The following is a 20,277-nucleotide window of genomic DNA, read 5'->3' on the forward strand; positions in this document are numbered from 1 at the left end:
AAATTGGAAAATATTTTCCTAAAAATATTTTACATTGAAACAAACAGAGCTTAAGTCACATTTAAATATTCACAGGTATATTGCGTACTCTTAATATTCATATTTAAATTTTTTTAGATTAGTTTTTTATTTTCAATCTTATCTTTTAATCTTGCTCCTCTTGACCTAAATTTCTAGCTCCGCCACTAGCGCTTTTAATGTTTCTCCTTGGTTTGGTGACACACGGCCATACATGTACCTGATTATAGCTTCTTACATCAAATAAAGTTCTATCTATTACCTCAAAAAAAAAAAAAAAACTACAAAGCACCTTCCAAAACTGCCCCTAGTAACAAATCCCACGATCAAAATCACCCTATAAATTCACTTCCACTTCTCACTCACTCACCAATTCCTACACAAACAAAACACTCCTACTCTATTCCTCTACTCTCTCTCTCTCTCTCGTTCTAGATCTATCACACAAACAAAACAACTAACCAAAACCATTCCTTCATTCGCTTCCTTTTTTACATTCTCTCTCAAAACATGGACACCAAAATAGGAGCACTCGATGCGTGCCCCCCCACCTGCACAGATCTCTATGCCGCACCGTCAAACGGCGCCGTCTCCACCATCCAAAGCTCATTCTCTCCCACCATTATCACCCCCTTGGACACCACACTGGGTCGCTACCTTGCTCATCGACTCATTCAAATCGGTGTCACTGACATATTCTCTGTCCCAGGTGACTTCAATCTCACTCTCCTCGACCACCTCATCGCCGAGCCTGGTCTCACCAACGTTGGCTGTTGTAATGAACTCAACGCTGGCTACGCCGCCGACGGCTACGCGCGGTCCCGTGGCGTCGGCGCGTGCGTTGTTACTTTCACCGTCGGTGGGCTCAGTGTGCTCAACGCGATCGCTGGCGCTTACAGTGAAAACCTTCCTCTCATTTGCATTGTTGGTGGGCCCATCTCCAATGACTATGGAACCAACAGGATTTTGCACCATACTATTGGATTGCCTGACTTTAGTCAAGAGCTTCGGTGTTTTCGTACTGTCACTTGCTATCAGGTAAAAAAAATGATTTTCTCTCCAAAAACAATTAAAAAAAGATGATTGAGACCCAATTGAGTATGGTAAACAAAAAAATTGGGACCTAGCTGCGTTTTTTAGTTTTTAAACGGCCCAAAAATGTCGTATATAACTCAATATCTGAATCAATATATATTGATCTATTAATTATCATAATTAAAAGGAATAAAAGAGCCTCTCTCTCTCTCTCTCTCTCTCTCTCTCTCTCTCTCTCTCTCTCATTTTTAACGTAAGATTAAACATTCTACTAATTCATTATTTTCATATTAACTCACACATTTTTACATTTATATTGTTATATAAATTTATTTTAATTAAATAATATTAAATGCTTCAACAATCTTCCACTCATTTTAATATTAAAATTTTTTGTTAAAAGGAGATTACCAGGCAAAGACAAGTCATTATGCATTAAGAATGTGTTCTTTGCATTGAACCTTCATTTAGTAAATCAATGATCTTAACTCCAGAGTCGTAGTAGTCTTCGACTTGAATTAGGACTGCTTTGTGGAAATTAAGCTTCAATGCTTACACATAACAACTCAGACATGAGCTTTTATAGCCAGCACTTTATAGCCAGCACTTTATAGTCGTGTGCTTATCCTAGTTTCATGAGTGTATTTGAGAGTAAGTCCAAATCTCGTAGGGAGCAGCTCCACCTCCACACTCACAAATGAAATTTTGTCAAGAATGCTCTTGTAATTCTAACACCCCACTCATACGAGTTACAAATTTCATTAAGAGTTTTTTAGTCAACCGTTCCAACATTACATGATACATACACTTACATTATAAAGATGAACAATTAAAAAATTATTTACAACATAAATAATTAAGGATATAGATAGTGCATTTCTTACAACCAATGTATGGTTCGTTTTTCCATTAACCAATTCTCAGGATCTATGGTCCTTAGGTTGGATATCCTCATACATGGCTCATGAATCTATGGACTTTAGTCCCATCCCCTACGATGTATTCTAGACCCTATCTTTTGCCAATGCCTTAGTAAATGTATTTGCAAGATTATCATTAGATTTAACATAATCTACAGTTATGATGCCACTACTCAAATAAAATCGCACGGTACTGTGCTTTCTTCTTATAGGTCTGGAGTTACAGTTGTAATAATGGTTTTTAACTCTACCAATTATGACAGTGCTATCACAATGAATTAATATAGGTGGAATTGGCTTTTCCCAAAGTGGAATTTTGTATAAAAAATCTTTAAGTCAATTTGCCTCTTGACTAGTCGAAGCAATTGCTATTAATTCAGCTTCCAGTGTTGAATTAGTAATTATTGTTTGCTTTTTAGATTTCCAACAAATAGCACCACTACCTAAGTTAAAAATGTAACTAGAAGTAGAGAAATAATCACTTGACAAATTATTCCAATTGGCATTACTAAAAACTTCAATCACAACAGGGTATTTTTATAAAATAAGCCATAACTTTTAGTACCAATTAAATATCTCATGACTCGCTCAATAGTTAACCAATAATCTCTACTAGGCTTGTTAGTAAATCTGCTAAGCACTCCTACTGCATATGCAATGTCAGGTCTAGTACAATTAGTAGCATAACGCAAACTGCTAGCATAATCCTTTTGATTAAAAGTCTCATAATCATTATTCCAGGAAATAAATGACACTAGAATAAAAAAAGTAGCTACACTTTTGTGATCATGAAAATTATATTTTCTCAAAAAAATTTCAACATAATGTGATTGATAAAGAAATATTCCATCACATGTTTTTGTAATTTTCATGCCTAAAATAAAATTAGCCTCACCAAGATCTTTCATATCCAAATGGCTTTTAAGCATATTTTTTGTCTCATTTATAACATGCATATTTGAGCCAAAAATCAACATATCATTCACATAGAGGCTAATAATAACATGTGAATTATTCCATGATTTATAATAAATACATTTATTTGATTTATAATCATTCTTAATTGTGCAAGAATCAAACTTTTCATGCCACTGTTTAGGTGCTTATTTTAAGTCATATAGGGATTTAGTTAGCTTACATATCTTGTTTTCTTGTCCAAGCTCTACAAAGCCTTCGGGTTGATATATATAAATATCTTCCTCTAGGTCCCCATTTAGAAAAACTATTTTTACATCCATTTGATAAATTTTCAAATAAAAAATTGCAGCAATAGCAATTAATAATCTAGTAGACGTAATTCTTGTTACCGGAGAAAATTTATTAAAGAAATCAATATCAGCTTTTTGTTTAAAACATTTTACAACAAGTCTAGCTTTAAACTTATCTATTGATCCATCAAGTTTTTACTTTTTTCTAAGGGCCCATTTACAACCCAATGGAAGGTCTACTAATTTCCAAGTTCTATTAAAAATTAGAGAATCCATTTCATCATTTACAGCCTCTTTCCAAAATATAACATCAGGTGATGTTAAAGCTTCTTTTAAATTTTGGAGATTTTTCTCAATATTAAAAATATAGTAAGTAGGACTAAAATCATTTCCAACTCTAGCTTTTCTACTCCTTCTAGGTTCCATTTCTACTAATTTCCAAGTTCTATTAGAAATTAGAGAATCCATTTCATCATTTACAGCCTCTTTCCAAAATATAGCATCAGGTGATGTTAAAACTTCTTTTAAATTTTGGAGATTTTCCTCAATATTAAAAATATAGTAATTAGGACTAAAATCATTTCCAACTCTAGCTTTTTTACTCCTAGGTTCCATTTCAAAATTTTCTTGATTTTGTAAATGAGAAGTAGAAGAATTAGGTTGTAACAAAATATTTTCTCCACCCCCACTATTTTTCAATTTAAAAGGAAAATTTTCTTCATGAAAAATTGCATCTCTAGATTCAAAATTTATTTTTTTTTCAAGATAAAAAAATCTATAGGCTGTACTATTAATCGTGTAACCAAGAAAAGCACAGGTAGTTCTTCTTATACCTAATTTAGGTATTTTATGGTCAATAAGCCTTACGTAAGCAAGACAATCTCATACTTTCAAATATCCCAAATTTAGTTTAAGTCATTTCCACATCTCAAAATGTGTGGTATGTGATTTTTTATGGTGCACCCTATTTAAAACATGACATGCAGTTAAAATAGCTTCATCCCAAAAATGCAAAGGTGCATCATATTCAATTAACATGACATTTGTTAACTCAATTAGAATTCTGTTTTTTCTTTCAGCCACATCATTAGAAGCAGGTGAATATGGTGCAGTAGTTTCATAGATAATTCTCAAAGATTGAACAAATGAGTTGAATGCACTTGATTCATACTCACAACCTTTATCACTTCTTATTCTTTTTATTTTTCTATTGAATTGATTTTCAACATCTTTTAAAAAATCTTGAAATTTTTCAAAAGTATCAGTTTTATTTTTCAACAAATAAGGAGCTATATATTTTGAGAAATCATCAATAAAAGTGATAATATATCTATTTCTTTCACGAGTTAAAACTCCCTCAAATTCTCATAAATCAGAGTGAATTAACTCAAGTAATTCGGTATTTCTTACAACCCTTTTATGAGGCATTTTTGTAATTTTAGCTTGACTACAGGTTTCACATCTTTCAAAATATATTAACAATCTTTGAATTAATCCTAAACTACTGATGATTCCCACATATCTGTTATTTATATGACACAAATGAGCATGCCAAAAACTAATAGAAGAAAGCATATAGATTGAACTAGTAAATGCTTTATTATTTTCAAAATTTAACTTACACATTCCATCACAAGCATAACCCTTGCCCACAAATAATCCATTTTTAGTGATTACATAATTATCAGATTCCATAGTTTGCTTGAAGCCAGCCTTGTTAAGCAAAAAACTTGACATCAAATTCTTCCTCATGGACAAAGTGTAAAGCACTTCATTCAATGTTAGCTAGAGTCACCAAGCATAATTGATTTTTCTTTTTCAAAGGTAGTGTGCAACTAGAACCAATCTTTGTCATAGCAGACATGCCTATTAGCACCAAAATTTGCCCAACACCCTTCAATATATTGCACCATATTGATGTCTATAATCATTGCCACTAAAGGCTCTTTGGTTATATTAGCTTGGGAACAGATTCATGTTTTCAAAATTTGCAAAATCGAGCAATATACCCACTCTTGCCACAAACAAAACAAGAATTATTAAATTGATTTTGTGAAAGGGGTTCTCGGTTCTTATTGTTATTTTTATTCAGGTTTCCCCTTCCTTAAGGTCTATTATTATTTTTGAAAACTCTCTTTTTAGGCTTCAATTGACTATTTCTAGGAAAATGATTTTTGGGCATATTATTATTAGCAGAAATATGGTTTACCTTTAGGGTGGAATTACCATTACTCTCTTGTGTCATGAGTGCATCTTGTCCTCTAGCCTCCTCCTCCACACGGATGTGTGATCAAAGTCTCCCAAGATGTCTCCTTTTGTTTGTGCCGCAAAGTCTTTTAGAACTCCCTCTAAGATTGTGGTAGTTTATCAACTATGCTAGTTACTACTAGATTATCTCCAATATTTATGCCTTCAAATCTCAATTCTGACGCAATCATCTGGATGTCTTGTGCTTGATCTACCATTGATTTTTCATCCACCATTTGGTAATGAAAAAATCTTCTAGCAGTATACTTCTTTGCATCATTGACCACACTCCTGTTATACCACGTCATTGACCACATAATCTTTATTTTTTATTCCTAATTTCTTTTACAAAAATATATAAATAAATTATTGACTTTACACATTTATCTTGGATAGTTTTAACTTTACATATAACTTTGCCTTTACATATTACCTACTTTAATTTAAATCTGTAATATTCCATATCATTAACTTGATGGGCTGGCTGTAAGATTATATAATAAGTTTTTTTTTTCCCCATAAAACCACTGCATTAATAATTAAATGCAAAAATGGTCTCCTCAAATCTCTCCTTCGTTAAATCTATCTTCCTAGAATAACATTCTTTTTCTTTTTCTTTTTCTTTTTCTTTTTCCCTTCAACATTTACTAAGCCACAAAGTAATTCTTAAATATCCCTAATCATTATGCGCTTTATTTTTCAATTACAAAAATTTATATCTTAACATTTATGAGGAGGGTCTCCAAATGATGTATGATTCATATATCTTAAGATAAATTACTATTAAATTCTGCCATTTATGATGATGACCAATGAGTTGCCAATAAAACCAGAGCAACTCCCAAGTAAAAATAAAGCATCTTTTTTTTTTTTTTTTTGAGGAAATAAAGCATCTTTATATGCAAATAGGTTTTTGAAAATTTATAGTACGACAAGGGTATGACACCCTAAATGAAGTGTATGTGCTTTCTTAGACAGCAAGCTACACAAAAGAAATTGTTTACAAAGAAACTTATATCAATCTTTTTAAGGTAAAATTCCTTCAATTACAATACTTTTGAATTATTCTTAACTAAATTTTACCAAAATTTTCACATTATTTAGAGTGAACCATCCACCATGCCTTATGCATGTTAATGCATATTATGAGAATCTTCTGTTTAATTAAATATAATTTTCATTGTTTAAATTAAATTAATTTTCTTTTCCTCCATATTATTGTGAATGTGATGATGGTGTATTTTTAGTTTTGGTAGTTTCCATAGTATTTCTTTTGTTTCCTTCCACTTTTTTTTAACCCATTTATTCTTTTATTTTTCATTGCTTGTGATGGAATGAAGAAAAAAAGTCTAATTATATATATATATATATATATATATATATATATATATATATATATATATATATATATATATATATATGGTGGGGGGGGTAAAAGTGTATAAATAAACATTTGGGTTTTGAGCCTGATTAGTTGGTACAAGTCTGTTCAATCAGGGTCTCTAGGCTCATGGGTCAGTCCACACTATAATGGTCCGAGGAGTTGTCCGAGGAGGAGTAACTCCTCGGACAGGCCCAGCGAAGGCCTTGGGACTTGTTAAACGGTTTAGAGGCAGAATTCTGGAAGGTCTGTTGGGTAAAGGTGTGATCCAAGCACCCTTTAGAAGCAAGAACGTGTAAGAAATATCTGAGGAAAAAGTTGCTACCACCGCATTAAAGGCCCTGCATCTACCTCCCTGGCCGCATTAATGGAGAAATAACATCTGAACAGTAAAATTCAGCCTTCTAGTTATTATTTGAAGACTTTAAGAAGGTGGTGGATGGGACAAGTATCTGGGAGGAAGATCTGTGTTACATGTGGATGAAACAGGGAAGAAGAAGAAGGATATAAGAAGACGAGAGAGGAAAGAAGGGAGAGGGCCTCTCTTTTGAAAACACAAATTGTAATCTTTTGCTTAGAGAAAGAAAAGCTATACAAATTCCAACATCCCAAACCTAGGTTTCAAACCCATACTCCACAAATTTCATTGTATAAGGCTCTTTGGGCCTGAACCCATCACTTGTTTTTGGGTCCGAGTACAAATTGTGCACTTACATATATATATATATATATATATATATATAATTTTAATTTAGTTTTATCAATATAGTTGGCTATTAAAAATTTTAATTCTGTCTCTGATTTGTTTTGTTTGTTATTTGATTTTTCTTAATCATCAAGTTGTGTGAATACTATATATTAATATTTAAAATATTGTCGTGTGGAAGAGATAATTTTTAATTTGGTCTTTTGTTGATGTTTTAGTGGTACTATTGCAAAGATACTTGACCTTCTCTTGTATGTTAAGTGACCCGGGAAAAAAATACAGTGAAAGGAGAGTAAATTTTAAGATTTACTGTGCTGAAAAATTGGTTATATTTCTATTTTGTAAGTAAAATTAATTATGATCTATTATATTCTTAAAGATTTGTTCCCATTTCCTAATATAACAAATAACAAATTGCATTTTTATTTTTATCTTTATTTTTATTTTATTTTTTGAGGCATGTAAAGAATGTTTACAAAACTCTTTTTACACATCTTTAGCAATTTTTACTTTGTTCAACTTTTCATCTTCTTCAACTATTGTCTTCTTAATTCAATCTTTCATCTCCTCCAATCATTGTTTTTTAAAATTTTACATTTGCTTCCCTCAATAGATTTTAAAATTTTGTTATTTATATCTTCTTAAATTCTACAGTTTCACTTTATTTAACCTTTCATTTACTTTCACCATTCCTCTTCCATCTTAATTTTTATATAAATTTCTTATTATTTCATTTCCACCCCTCCTTTATTCCTTCCAAGTTGTCCATGACATAAGAGGTCAATACTCTCTCTCTCTCTCCAATTTAGTCTCTCTTTCGGTGGATTTTTTTTTATTGTTTCAACCACTTATTTTTTCCACTAATGGTTATATTTGTTATTGTTGATTTAATTGTCACATTACATTTGTTTCTATTTTTGATAAATTTGTATAGACTTTTATGCATATTTAGTATTTTGGTATTCTAATTCTTGATCACAAGTTCTTTTTCTTTATCCCATTGGTTTTTTATTTGATTTGGGTTAATAATTAGTTGTTTTGCAAGTTAGAATTTGATTTTTTTTTTATTGATCCATTTAAATGTTAAACTATGAGACTTTACTAAATTTTATTTTTATTTTTTAATCCTTTTGGGTGGAAATTTTTGTAGTTTTTATAGTAAAAGTATACTCTTAGTCGTTGTATTAGAAGTACTTTATAATACCACTTATTCAAAGAAATCAAAGGTTAGTCAAAAGAAAATAATCGGATGAATAACATATTTTAACTTTTGCAATTGTGTTTTCTTTGTTATTATTATTTTACAACGATGCATATATAGAAACTTAATTCTACGACTTTGCTAATAATTTTTTATTTGATAATCTTTGTTGGTGGACGAATTTGTAATTTCTGCAAAGATAATAACTGTAAGTGCACAATTTGTACACGAACCCAAAACAAGCGATGGGCTTAGGCCCAAAGAGCCTTATACAATGAAATTTGTAGAGTATGAGTTTGAAACTTAGGTTTGGAATGTTGGAAGTTAATTAACAGGCTAGAGTGCCACAATCTATGCAAATGATAAATAAATATGACAAAGAAACCTCCTCGGACGTAAGCCGAGGACAATTTATATAGTATTTCTCTTTCTAGGCCAAAGTGTACAAGGTTTAGTTTTTTTAACCAAGAAGAAGATCCCCCTCTTCTTTCCTCTCTCGTCTTCTTATATCCTTCTTCTTCTTCCCTGTTTCATCCACGTGTAACACAGATCTTCCTCCCAGATACTTGTCCCATCCACCACCTTCATAAAGTCTTCAAATAATAGCTGGAAGGCTGAATTCTACTGTTCAGAGGTCATTTCTCCATTAATGCAACCAGGGAGGTAGATGCAGGGCCTTTAATGCAGTGGTAGCAGCTTTTTCCTCAGATATTTCTTACACGTTTCTGCTTCTAAAGGGTGCTTGGATCACACCTTTACCCAACAGACCTTCCAGAATTTTGCCTCTAAGCCGTTTAGCAAGTCCCAGGGCCCTCACTGGGCCTGTCCGAGGAGATACTCCTCCTCGGACAACTCTTCGGACCACTATAGTGTGGACTGACCTGTGGGCCTAGAGGCCCTGATCAAACAGACTTATACCAATCAATCAGGCCCAAAGCCCAAACATTTATTCAAGTGCTTTTACCCCCCACAATAACCTCAACAAATTATCGACAACAAATATGTTTCCTAATTGGTCTAGTTAATCATTGTTAAGTTTTATTAATTTTTTAGATACTTTTTCCGATGTTTTAGATATAAGGATAAAAAAAAATGTTTGAGAAAGTTTGTTTAAAACTAAAATAATAATTTCCAAATTTTATATACTTTTTAATTATACACAAAATTTTATAAATAAATTTTATTAAAAAGTGAATATTTTCACTAACTTTCCTTTTGACTTCCTATAAAAAAAAATTGTATTGTTCTCTTTTTTGTATGAAATAAATTATATATATATATATTACACTTTTTTATTGTTTCTATAATAAATGAAAATATAAATATGAATTACATTACTCTTTATTAAATTAGTCTATATTTTAAGAATATATATTTAATGAGATCACCATAAAAAAAATTATCACTCGCAAGTTCGCGACTAGTAATCATAGAAATGATTGGCCTCCTTCCTTCACCTCTCCATTGGACATGCATCTATACATATTAACCCATTAATTGCCACAATTAAAAAGAATAAAAGAGTCTATCTCATTTTCAATGTGGGATTAAACATTCCAGTAACTCATTATCCTCTATATTAACTCCTACATCTTTACATTTATATTGTCATATAAATTTATTTTAATTAACTAATATTAAAATGCTCTAACAGTTGTGATTTTTTTACTTAATTTTGTTTGTTATAGGCTGTGGTGAATAATTTGGAAGATGCACATGAGTTGATTGATACTGCGATTTCGACTTCATTGAAGGAAAGCAAGCCTGTTTACGTTAGTATAAGCTGTAACTTGGCTGGGATTCCTCATCCAACGTTTAGTCGTGAACCTGTTCCATTTTCGTTCAGTCCCAGGTAAAATTTTGGACTTTTTATTTTTTATTATTTAAGGAGATTTTATTTTCCTTGTGTAGGAAAAAGTGAATATTAGAAAACTATATTTTGAAAAGGTACTGTTGAAACCATGTTACCAAATAGGAGATTCTACTTGACATTACAATTTCGCGGTGAAAAAGAGTGATCTTAAATGAAAACACAAAAAAAACTGGCATATTTTTGTGTTCTTAAAATCGAAGTTAGAAGAAATGCATCTTCAAATTGCAAATTATGCATTTTCAACTTCGTTTCTGTATTGCAGCTTTTAGAGCAACGGTACATTTTATAGATTTTTCAAATGCTCAAATTGCGTTTTTAAAAATCATGTTTTCAAAACCATCTTTTTGTACAGCCTGTGATTCTGGTTGTACTATTATGAGATTTACTTATTGCGTTTTTTGTGTTTTGGGGAGGATAAAGATTGAGTAATCAGATGGGATTAGAGGCTGCATTGGAGGCAGCAGCGAAGTTTTTGGACAAGGCTGTCAAACCAGTTTTGGTGGGGGGTCCTAAACTGAGAGTTGCAAATGCAACCGATGCATTTGTTGAACTAGCTGATGCCTGTGGTTATCCCCTTGCTATGATGCCACCAGCGAAAGGGCTTGTGCCTGAGCACCACCCACATTTCATTGGGACTTATTGGGGTGCTGTCAGCACTCCATTTTGCGCTGAGATTGTGGAGTCTGCAGATGCTTATTTGTTTGCTGGACCTATATTCAATGACTTTACCTCTGTTGGGTACTCATTGCTTCTCAAGAAAGAGAAGGCAATCATTGTGCAACCTAACCGTGTTGTGATCGGGAATGGACCTGCATTTGGGTGTATTTTGATGAAGGATTTCCTCAGAGCACTTGGCAAGCGGCTCAAGTGTAATACAACTGCTTATGAGAACTATCATAGGATCTCTGTTCCTGAGGGACATCCTTTGAAGTCTGCACCAAAAGAACCTTTGAGGGTTAGTGTTCTGTTCCAGCATATACAGAACATGCTGTCTAGTGAGACTGCTGTGATTGCTGAGGCAGGGGACTCATGGTTTAACTGCCAGAAGCTGAAATTGCCACGGGGCTGCGGGTAAGTGGTGGAGAACATACAGTATTTGATGTTTGTTTCTAAGTTGGAGCTTTTAGTATTAATTCAAAGTTTTGATTGGCTTGCAGATATGAGTTCCAATTGCAATATGGATCAGTTGGTTGGTCAGTTGGTGCGACTCTTGGCTATGCACAGGCTGTGCCTGAGAAGCGAGTGATTGCTTGCATTGGTGATGGGAGCTTCCAGGTTTGCCTTGTTCCTATTTGTCTGTAGCAATTTTTTTTCTGCTTACAATGTAGGCAAGTAAGAACCTTGTGGACCACATCCAAATTGTTAATTGATTCTTTTCAACTTATTTTGACATTTATCACTCAACAAATGTAAATCTAGAATCAATATTGTCATGAAAAATTCTAGCAAAATTCCAGAATGGCATTGTATGTAAATGTTTCAAATGTCATACATGGATTGCTGTATCTTACCTAAATCTACATATTAATTCTTTCCAACATACTAGAACTGCCAAGATTTCACCCAGGACTTTGATTCGTAAAATCTTGATGTGTTTTTTATTGCCTTGCAGTTCACTGTACAAGATGTGTCAACAATGATTAGATATGGGCAAAGGGCCATCATCTTCCTGATTAACAATGGTGGATACACCACTGAAGCTGTAATCCATGACGGGCCTTACAACGTGATTAAGAACTGGAATTACACCGGGTTGGTTGATGCACTCCACAATGGCGAGGGCAAGTGCTGGACAACCAAGGTGAGTTGTTTAACATGCTGCATACCCTCTAGTGCATCAATACCAATGCTTAGAAACACTGATACTACCATTATTTTGTACATTCATTGTTTTCAGGTCCGTTGCGAGGAGGAGCTGATTGAAGCAATTGAAACAGCAACAGGGTATAAGAAGGACAACCTGTGCTTCATTGAGGTGGTTGTTCACAAGGATGACACCAGCAAAGAGCTGCTTGAATTTGGCTCAAGGGTCTCTGCTGCCAATAGCCGCCCACCCAACCCTCAGTAAATCTTTAGCCACATTAATGAGATTGAAAAGCACAAAATAAATTGAGCAGTTTTATGTTAACATGGTAATATTGAGTTTGCTTCTTGAGTGGTTTGCGTAATGAACAAGGAGAGCTTTGCTGATTTATGTGTATGTTCTCTTTAAATTTGCTTTACTATTGAAAGATCAAATTAATGAGTTTTGTGATAACATTTTTCAAATCTTTTTCCAAGACTATTGATATGGTCTGTTGAGATTAGTGCATATTAAAAGTAGTATTAGTGGTAGGCTTATTCGAAGCCCGAGGGTGACGTTGCTTCAATCACAACTTAGAGCATCCACAGCAGATGTGCCAAATGACAAATATTTGGCACATTTGGCACACCAAACACAAAAACAGAGCATTATCAGATGTGTCAAATGTGCCATATTTTTGCAACATTGAACAGTAATGTTGCATTTTTGCCACGATACGGACGGATGTTACAAAATACGTTAATTTTTTTTTATTCGACTTTTCTCTCTCCTCTCACTTCTTTAATTGATTTTTTTTCTCTCTCCTCACAATTTGTCTCTCACCCTTTCTCTCTCCCTCTTTAGATCAGATTCTCAGCTCCTCCCTCAACCTCAAACGTCTTTCTCTCTCTTTGCACCTCAAATCAAACTCAAAAATCTTCCCTGTCAATCTCGATCTCGCCGATCTCAGTCTCGATCCCTGCCGATCTCGATCTCGCCTCTGTCAGCTCCTCCCTGCCGATCTCGATCTCACCGCCTCACTTTCTAGTCCTCGCCGCCGATCTCGCCAGTCCCTGCCTCATTCTCCACAGTTGGCAGCCAATCTCGCCGCCTCATTCTCCACAGCTCGCCGCCTCATGCTCTAGCGCTCGCCGCCGACATTCATAGCCCTCACCGCCGACCTTCAGATCGTTGTTTGAGTTTGGGTCTGTTTGAGTTTAGGCCGATCTTTGTTTGAGTTTGGGTCTGTTTGAATTTTTTTTTTCCCTCTTTTTTTGAGGTTTATGGATTTTGAATTTGCTAGTATTGTTGGTGTTGTCATTGTTGATGTTGTTGGTTTGTTGGTGTTGTTGCTGTTGATGTTGTTGCTATTGTTGATTGGCGTTGATGTTGTTGCTGTTGCTGTTGTTGATGATAATAGGAATGAGAGAATATATTATTTTAATATGTAGTAAATATTATTTTAATATATAGAATTGAAAGATAAAACATCTGATAAATGGGATGTTGTAAAATGATGTGGTAAAATAATAAAATAAGCTTTTGGTGTGTCAAAATGGTATTTTTTTTGCAACATCTGCTACAGATGCTCTTATGATTTTAGTGTATTGTAGAAATGGTTAGGTCTTTAGTTAGGAGGGGTCTCACAGTTGTAAGAATAGGAATAGGAATAGGAATAGAAATTGGAATTTAGTACTCATTGTATTGATGAGATTTCTCTCTTTGTGGTGTGAGACTGGCAGGGGCAGAGAGGAAACTAAATTGATACGGAGAGAGATATACCAGTACTCTAATAAAAAAGACATGCATGAATGTGTTACATACCTTCTTTTAGCCTGCTTTTTTGAAACCTCTGTGTGAGGACCGCCACACCCACAAGTCCCTAACACATCGTTGTCACTAGGAAAATTCAATTTCGTGGAGCACACCCTCTTATTTCATGGCATCGTACACCACAAATTTCACTTCCTTGTGATCTTTGTTTTCTGTCCATGTTTGATATTTAGGCACACTTTTTATGAAAAAATTCTAAATCTCAACTTGAGATTTTAATTTTGGTATGCAAGTTTCACATATGATATATTATCAGCATTAGTCATTCAATTTATTTATTTGTTTCTCTCTCTCTCTCTCTCTCTCTCTCTCAACACTAATATCAAAACTGGAAATTAGATTTCATATTTCCTTCACCATGTATCGCCCGTCAAGCGTAAATTAAACTTTTAAAAAATTATATATATCATCTTCTTTTTTGGGATTGAAATTTACATGATTCTTTATATAAATTGATTTTATTATGGTTAGATGATTTATGTCTTAAATTGGTCTTTGTTTGGATGTTGAGGTTGTTGGGTACTATAACAAAACCCACAATTTATACTACAATTTGCCTATGTGATGAATTATGAGTGGTATGTTTATTATGATTCACAACTTTATCACTCACAACTTGGCAAATAGGCAATTTGTGTGGCAAAGTTATAAATTTTATTGTAGTATTACTCGGTTTGGCTGGTCTGCGTACCACTTGAATATTTCTGTGCTCGCCCGGCCGGTATTACTCTCCACATGAAAGTCACTACGTGTTGAGTGCTTGTAGGACATACGCACTTACTTGTTCATGCAAACTACATGGGTACCCTTTTTTATATTTCTAGCTAATTTCGCAATGATCAAGAATTTGACAACTTTAAAACTTTAATTTATATTACCAGCGACTCTGGTAGTTTCCAAAACCAGTGGACTCTTCTTTTACTTTCCTTTTTGGCTTTCAGCGGATTCTGGAATTCAAAAGCTTGCTTACGGTTTTAACTTTTAAATTTTATAGTCAAGTTGGTCCGGTCGGTCTTCGTCCACTTAAAAGAAGTAAAAAAGATGTTGATTTTGTAGCTTATTAATGTTATATTAACTATATTTTCACAATATTTTTATAATAAATCTTTAGTGACAAATTATGATTAATTTTAATTAAAATTTTATTACTAAAACTACTTTTTTGTTCATCAAAAACATCAAATAAGAATATTTCACTTAAAATTTATTTTGAAAATATTATAGATATAATTTTCATATATATATATATATATATATATAGACCTCAACTTTTTATCTTAACCTTTTAACATTTTTAATTAAAAAGGCAAATCACGTATTGTCAAATTCTTTCAAAAAAAAAAAAGATAGTCAAGTTTGTCTTCACCATGTTATTAAAAAGCTATATGTGCCAAGACCAAGAAAGAGGAGCCAATCACTGAGGAGCGTGTTAATTGTTGCGAGTGAGATTGGGATTATTTAAGAAGTTGGTATTTGGCATCTAATTTAGATTCTAAAACCAGGTGAAGGAACTTTTTCTGGCTGTGTTCAAAAACCAGGTTACAGTTAAGCCAAGCACTAGTATTGCTGAACATCATTTTGGTGGCGTTTGGTACAGGAAAATCCGCATTATTCCTTACATTCATATTTCTAAGAATGCGATACCTTGCATCTAGATGTCTAAGAATATAACTATTCCTATATTTTGTTTAATTGGTAATCTAATACGATTCTTAGAAATGTGAAATTATAATGTTTGGTTTACTCTTAGAAATTTTAACTGAATTTTTTTCATTCTATCTTTAGATCTATAAATCCAATATAAGTCTTTTAAAAAATAATAATAATAATCTTCCTCCAAATAAATAATGAAAAACAAAATATAAATTATAAATTATGACAAATTCATTAAAATTATAGTCTAAAAGAAGAAAAAATGAATATATCAATAGAGTGTCTATCCAATTTATGTTGTTTTGGCGGAAAGAGATAATGTTATTTTAGCAAGAAGAGATGAAGACAAAGCAAAAGATATTATTGATGATTTGTTTTATATTTTTTATCTCAATTGCTTAAATGATAATGAAAAAATGGTTAAAATTGTTAATTTATAAAAAATATATATATAATTTCCTTTTAAATTTGGGAATTTGAATACCCACCTATTTTAAAGGGAATATTTCACATTCCTACTGAAAAAGGGTTAAAGAGGGAATCCAGATTCTCTTGGCATCTGATTCCCTAGTGTGATTTACAATCAAATATGAGAATCTTTATACATTTCTGAGAATCCTAAAACATTACCCTATACCAAACGTTACATTTGTGTATAGCATTATTTGGCAGTTTGACACTTTGACCCTCTTTTCTTTGGGGTCATGAAGAAATTGTCCACCATTAACCTAAATAACCATATTTTAATGGGAAAAGGTATTTTATATCAAACTAGCAGTGAGCACGTGCGTTCAGAGACTCTTTTATTTTTTGGGTAAAATTTAATAATTTGCATCAATTATAATTTAGGATTATTACATTTTCTAATTACAAAAAAAAAAAAAAAAACCTAGGGGTGTGATGAAAAAATTATTTCACTCACAAATATATAATACTCATCACACCCCTAAGGTTTTTTCGTGATTAAAAAATGTAATAATCTCAACTTATAATAGATGTAAATTATTAATCTTTATTAAAAAAATAAAAGAGTCTCTGAGCACGTGCTCACGCGCATGCTCAGAAGTTAGTATTCCGTAATTATCATCACGTTTGGCAATTTCATTAATGCAATGATCAATGTAGTAATTCCAAATTATAATGAATACAAATTATTAAAGTTGGAGTTAGAATTAGAATTAATTTAAAGTTGAATAGGTATCAACGTTTCCCTGAAATTGAAACTAATCCCAGTGTTCACAGATCTGAAACACCATAAGGATATATCCGTAAATAAGTACAAAAGAAAAGCGCATTACAGTTCTTCTACAAGAAAACCTTTTTTTTTATCAAAAAAAGGAAACTATTTTTTATAACCAAAAAAAAAAAAAAACAACAAACTTTTTTTTTTTTTAGAAGAACAAACGTTTATTATATATAGATACTTTTTTTTTTAGAAGAAAGAGAAGGTGTTAACTTTAAACTCAAATACTTATTATCTTATTTACAATTTTTTTTTTAACTTTATCCAAAAACATTTTGGTAAATCAGTATGGACAAAAACTTCTATCTTTTGTTTTTCCAATAAAGTTATTGTTTTTTTTTTTTTCTTATGACCGTAATATAATTTATTTAATAGTAAAAAGATTAGATGAAAAATTTGAATTGTAATCAAATTGAGACTTATCAACTTAGAAATTATAGGAGAAAAAGATAAGAACAAAAAAAATAATATCTATTTTAAAAAAATCTAAGTCCCATGCATTGCACAGTTTTAGGTATTATAAACTCATAAAAAGTATAATATTATTTTTTAAAATATATAAATGAATTATTATTATTATATAATTGAAAGTAAAAATCATGCTACATGTGTGTATACGTATATATATGCATCAAAAAAATAAATATTTAATATTTAAAAAGAACCCATAAAACGATTGAAACAAAGTTAAGCGTAAACTCATAAAACGTATAATTTTATTAAAAAAAAATAATAGCTAAATGAATTATTATTATTATTATTACTATTATTATATAATTGAAAGCAACAATCATGCTACATGCATGTATATATTATATTCTTCATTCAAAATGCCTTAATAAGATTAAGGACATAAGTTGGTGTAACATCGACTCAATGAACAGATATTAGTCTAAAAATATAACTAATGTTGTTGAATGACTAAAGAACGATTAAATAATTATAATCTTATATAAATATAATCACTCCAAAAACATTGATCATTAAAAGTGTTTAAATAGTATTATTTAAAAGCCAAAAATATATATTTATTTTATGGACTTACTTTCAAATCAGAACTATGTAGATCTGTCTTTCTAATTCTACCTATACCATGAAATTGTTTGTAACTCTAAGCAATGTCACTCCCAATAGAGAAATCATTATTCATTCATAATCAATCTTCTTTTTAATCTTGCAAGTCTTGTTATTTTAACATTGTTCAATTATTTAACTCAAACAATATATATCGCAAACAACTAACATTAAATATTATTTGAAAGACGAATTAAGTGCTTATAGACTGTAAAAAAAACAAAAACAAAAATACTTGCATGTAGGTCAGCGGTGGCGAAATCACTGTATAGCAACCTATGATTTCTAAGAGACCTCGAATGAGTAGGAAAAAAAAGTGTGTTTGTGTGTACTGTCTATAGGGGTGGCAATTCGTGTTCGCGTGTCGGTTTCGTGTCGTGTCAAGTCATGAGTATTCGACTACATAGGTCAACATTAACCCGACATGTTTATTAATCGGGTCAAGATTCCTCAACCCTAACACGACCCATTTATTAAACGGGTCAGTCGTGTCGACCTGTTTATCAAATTTTATCAAAATGAAAAATAAAAATTAATGAAAAAACAAACAAATAAATATTTTTAATATAAATTTCAGAACTAATGAGTAACTGCATCACAAATAATCATTCAAAATTAAAGCATATCTCAATATCACAAATAATCAATCACAACATGTCAAAGAAAATAAATCACAACAACTAATAAGTTTATATACCTAGAGTTTGAAGGGTATATTGGTAAAATATCATTTAATTAAACGGGTCAGACGGGTCAAACGGGTTCTATGTGTTCAACACTAACCCAACCCATTTATTAAACGGGTTAGCCGTGTCAACCCGAATATGACACGAACCCGTTAAGCCTCAACCCATAACTTGCTAATTTCGTGTCGTGTCGTGTCGGGTTCGCGGGTCGTGTCAAATTTTGCCACCCCTAACTGTCTATGATCTGAAACAATTAGACAACTCTCCCAGTAGTTTTGAGGTATGGTCTCTCTCTTTTTTCCCCCCTTTTTCCTTTCATTTTGGTATAAGATGGATTTGATTTAGCTCTACAGGATAGCTTTTGCTTAAGCTTGACCTATAATGCAATAACATTGCAATTACTCACGTCCCACGAATGCCAATTACCACATGCTCTCTCTCTAATTTTTATTATTTTAAATAAAAAAATTAGACGAAGAATTTGAATTGTAATCAAATAAAAAGTTTTATCAACTTAGAAATTATAGGAGAAGAAGAAGATAAGGGCAACACACACACACGCGCGCGCGCACACACACACACACACATATATATATATATATATATATATTTAAATCTAATAAAAATTTTGCAATTTGGTGAAGTCACTCGTCTAAGCCCAATTTTTATTATATAGTATATTAGTCACTATCTTGTGCAATGCATCGGATAGTTACAAATGAATTAACTTTTTATAAGACAAAACACTATATATATATATCGATATTGAGAAATAACCATATTATGTCATTTTTTATAAGATGAAACAAATACATATTACTAATGTTTCTCCCATACTATTCATTTCCACAAAAACAATTAATAGATATTCACAACACGAGGGAAGACATGTCAAACATACTTATCGCCTCCTAGACATCAATTTCAAAATGAAACATACATGACCCACATTTTCATATGCATATTTTTAGATATAAAGATACTTTGATGTCAAACATGAATAAAATTTTTCTTTTAGCATTTACTTAATTTGTAGTTTGCATAGAAATCTCAACCATGTTGCCACAATGCATTAAAAAAAAACATTATTCATCATCTAAAACTTAAGTTTTTTTTTTTTTTTTGAGAAGGGAGTAAAACTTTAGTTAAAACCATATATTACCTTTAAGGGAGGCACATAAGAGTTGCATATTTAACTTCATAGGATCTATATGTTACTAAATATTTTACAATTTTAAGTACAATCTATATCAGTAGGAAACTATCTAGAAATTAAATTGAATTAACCATTTTTTTGAGAGAGAAAGCACCACTTATATTCTTGAATTGAGAAAAAAATAAATTTAAATTCTTAGTCAATCACATTGATCATCAATCAATTAATCATAACTCAATGCATGATTATATATATATATA

At 31.9% G+C, this 20,277-nt stretch overlaps 1 protein-coding gene across 1 annotated transcript; it reads left to right on the top strand.

Moving 5' to 3' along the window:
- Positions 1–421: 421 nt before the first annotated feature.
- Positions 422–12,848, top strand: LOC142610077 (pyruvate decarboxylase 1-like). The gene is made up of 6 exons (XM_075781786.1): positions 422–1,056; positions 10,405–10,568; positions 11,010–11,660; positions 11,747–11,864; positions 12,202–12,390; positions 12,487–12,848. Exons 1-6 carry the CDS (start codon positions 529–531, stop codon positions 12,655–12,657), a joined length of 1,821 nt encoding a protein of 606 aa, XP_075637901.1. The 5' UTR covers positions 422–528; the 3' UTR covers positions 12,658–12,848.
- The last annotated feature ends 7,429 nt before the right edge of the window (positions 12,849–20,277 follow it).

This window comes from Castanea sativa, chromosome 9 (assembly GCF_040712315.1).
Source record: "Castanea sativa cultivar Marrone di Chiusa Pesio chromosome 9, ASM4071231v1".
Lineage (NCBI taxonomy): Eukaryota > Viridiplantae > Streptophyta > Magnoliopsida > Fagales > Fagaceae > Castanea > Castanea sativa.

Excerpts from the sequence above, each read along its gene's own strand:
- LOC142610077 (XM_075781786.1), top strand. The coding sequence starts at position 529 with ATGGACACCAAAATAGGAGCACTCGATGCGTGCCCCCCCACCTGCACA. Across the intron at positions 1,057-10,404 it reads GTACTGTCACTTGCTATCAG|GCTGTGGTGAATAATTTGGA; the intron begins GTAAAAAAAATG and ends TGTTTGTTATAG. Across the intron at positions 11,865-12,201 it reads TTGGTGATGGGAGCTTCCAG|TTCACTGTACAAGATGTGTC; the intron begins GTTTGCCTTGTT and ends ATTGCCTTGCAG.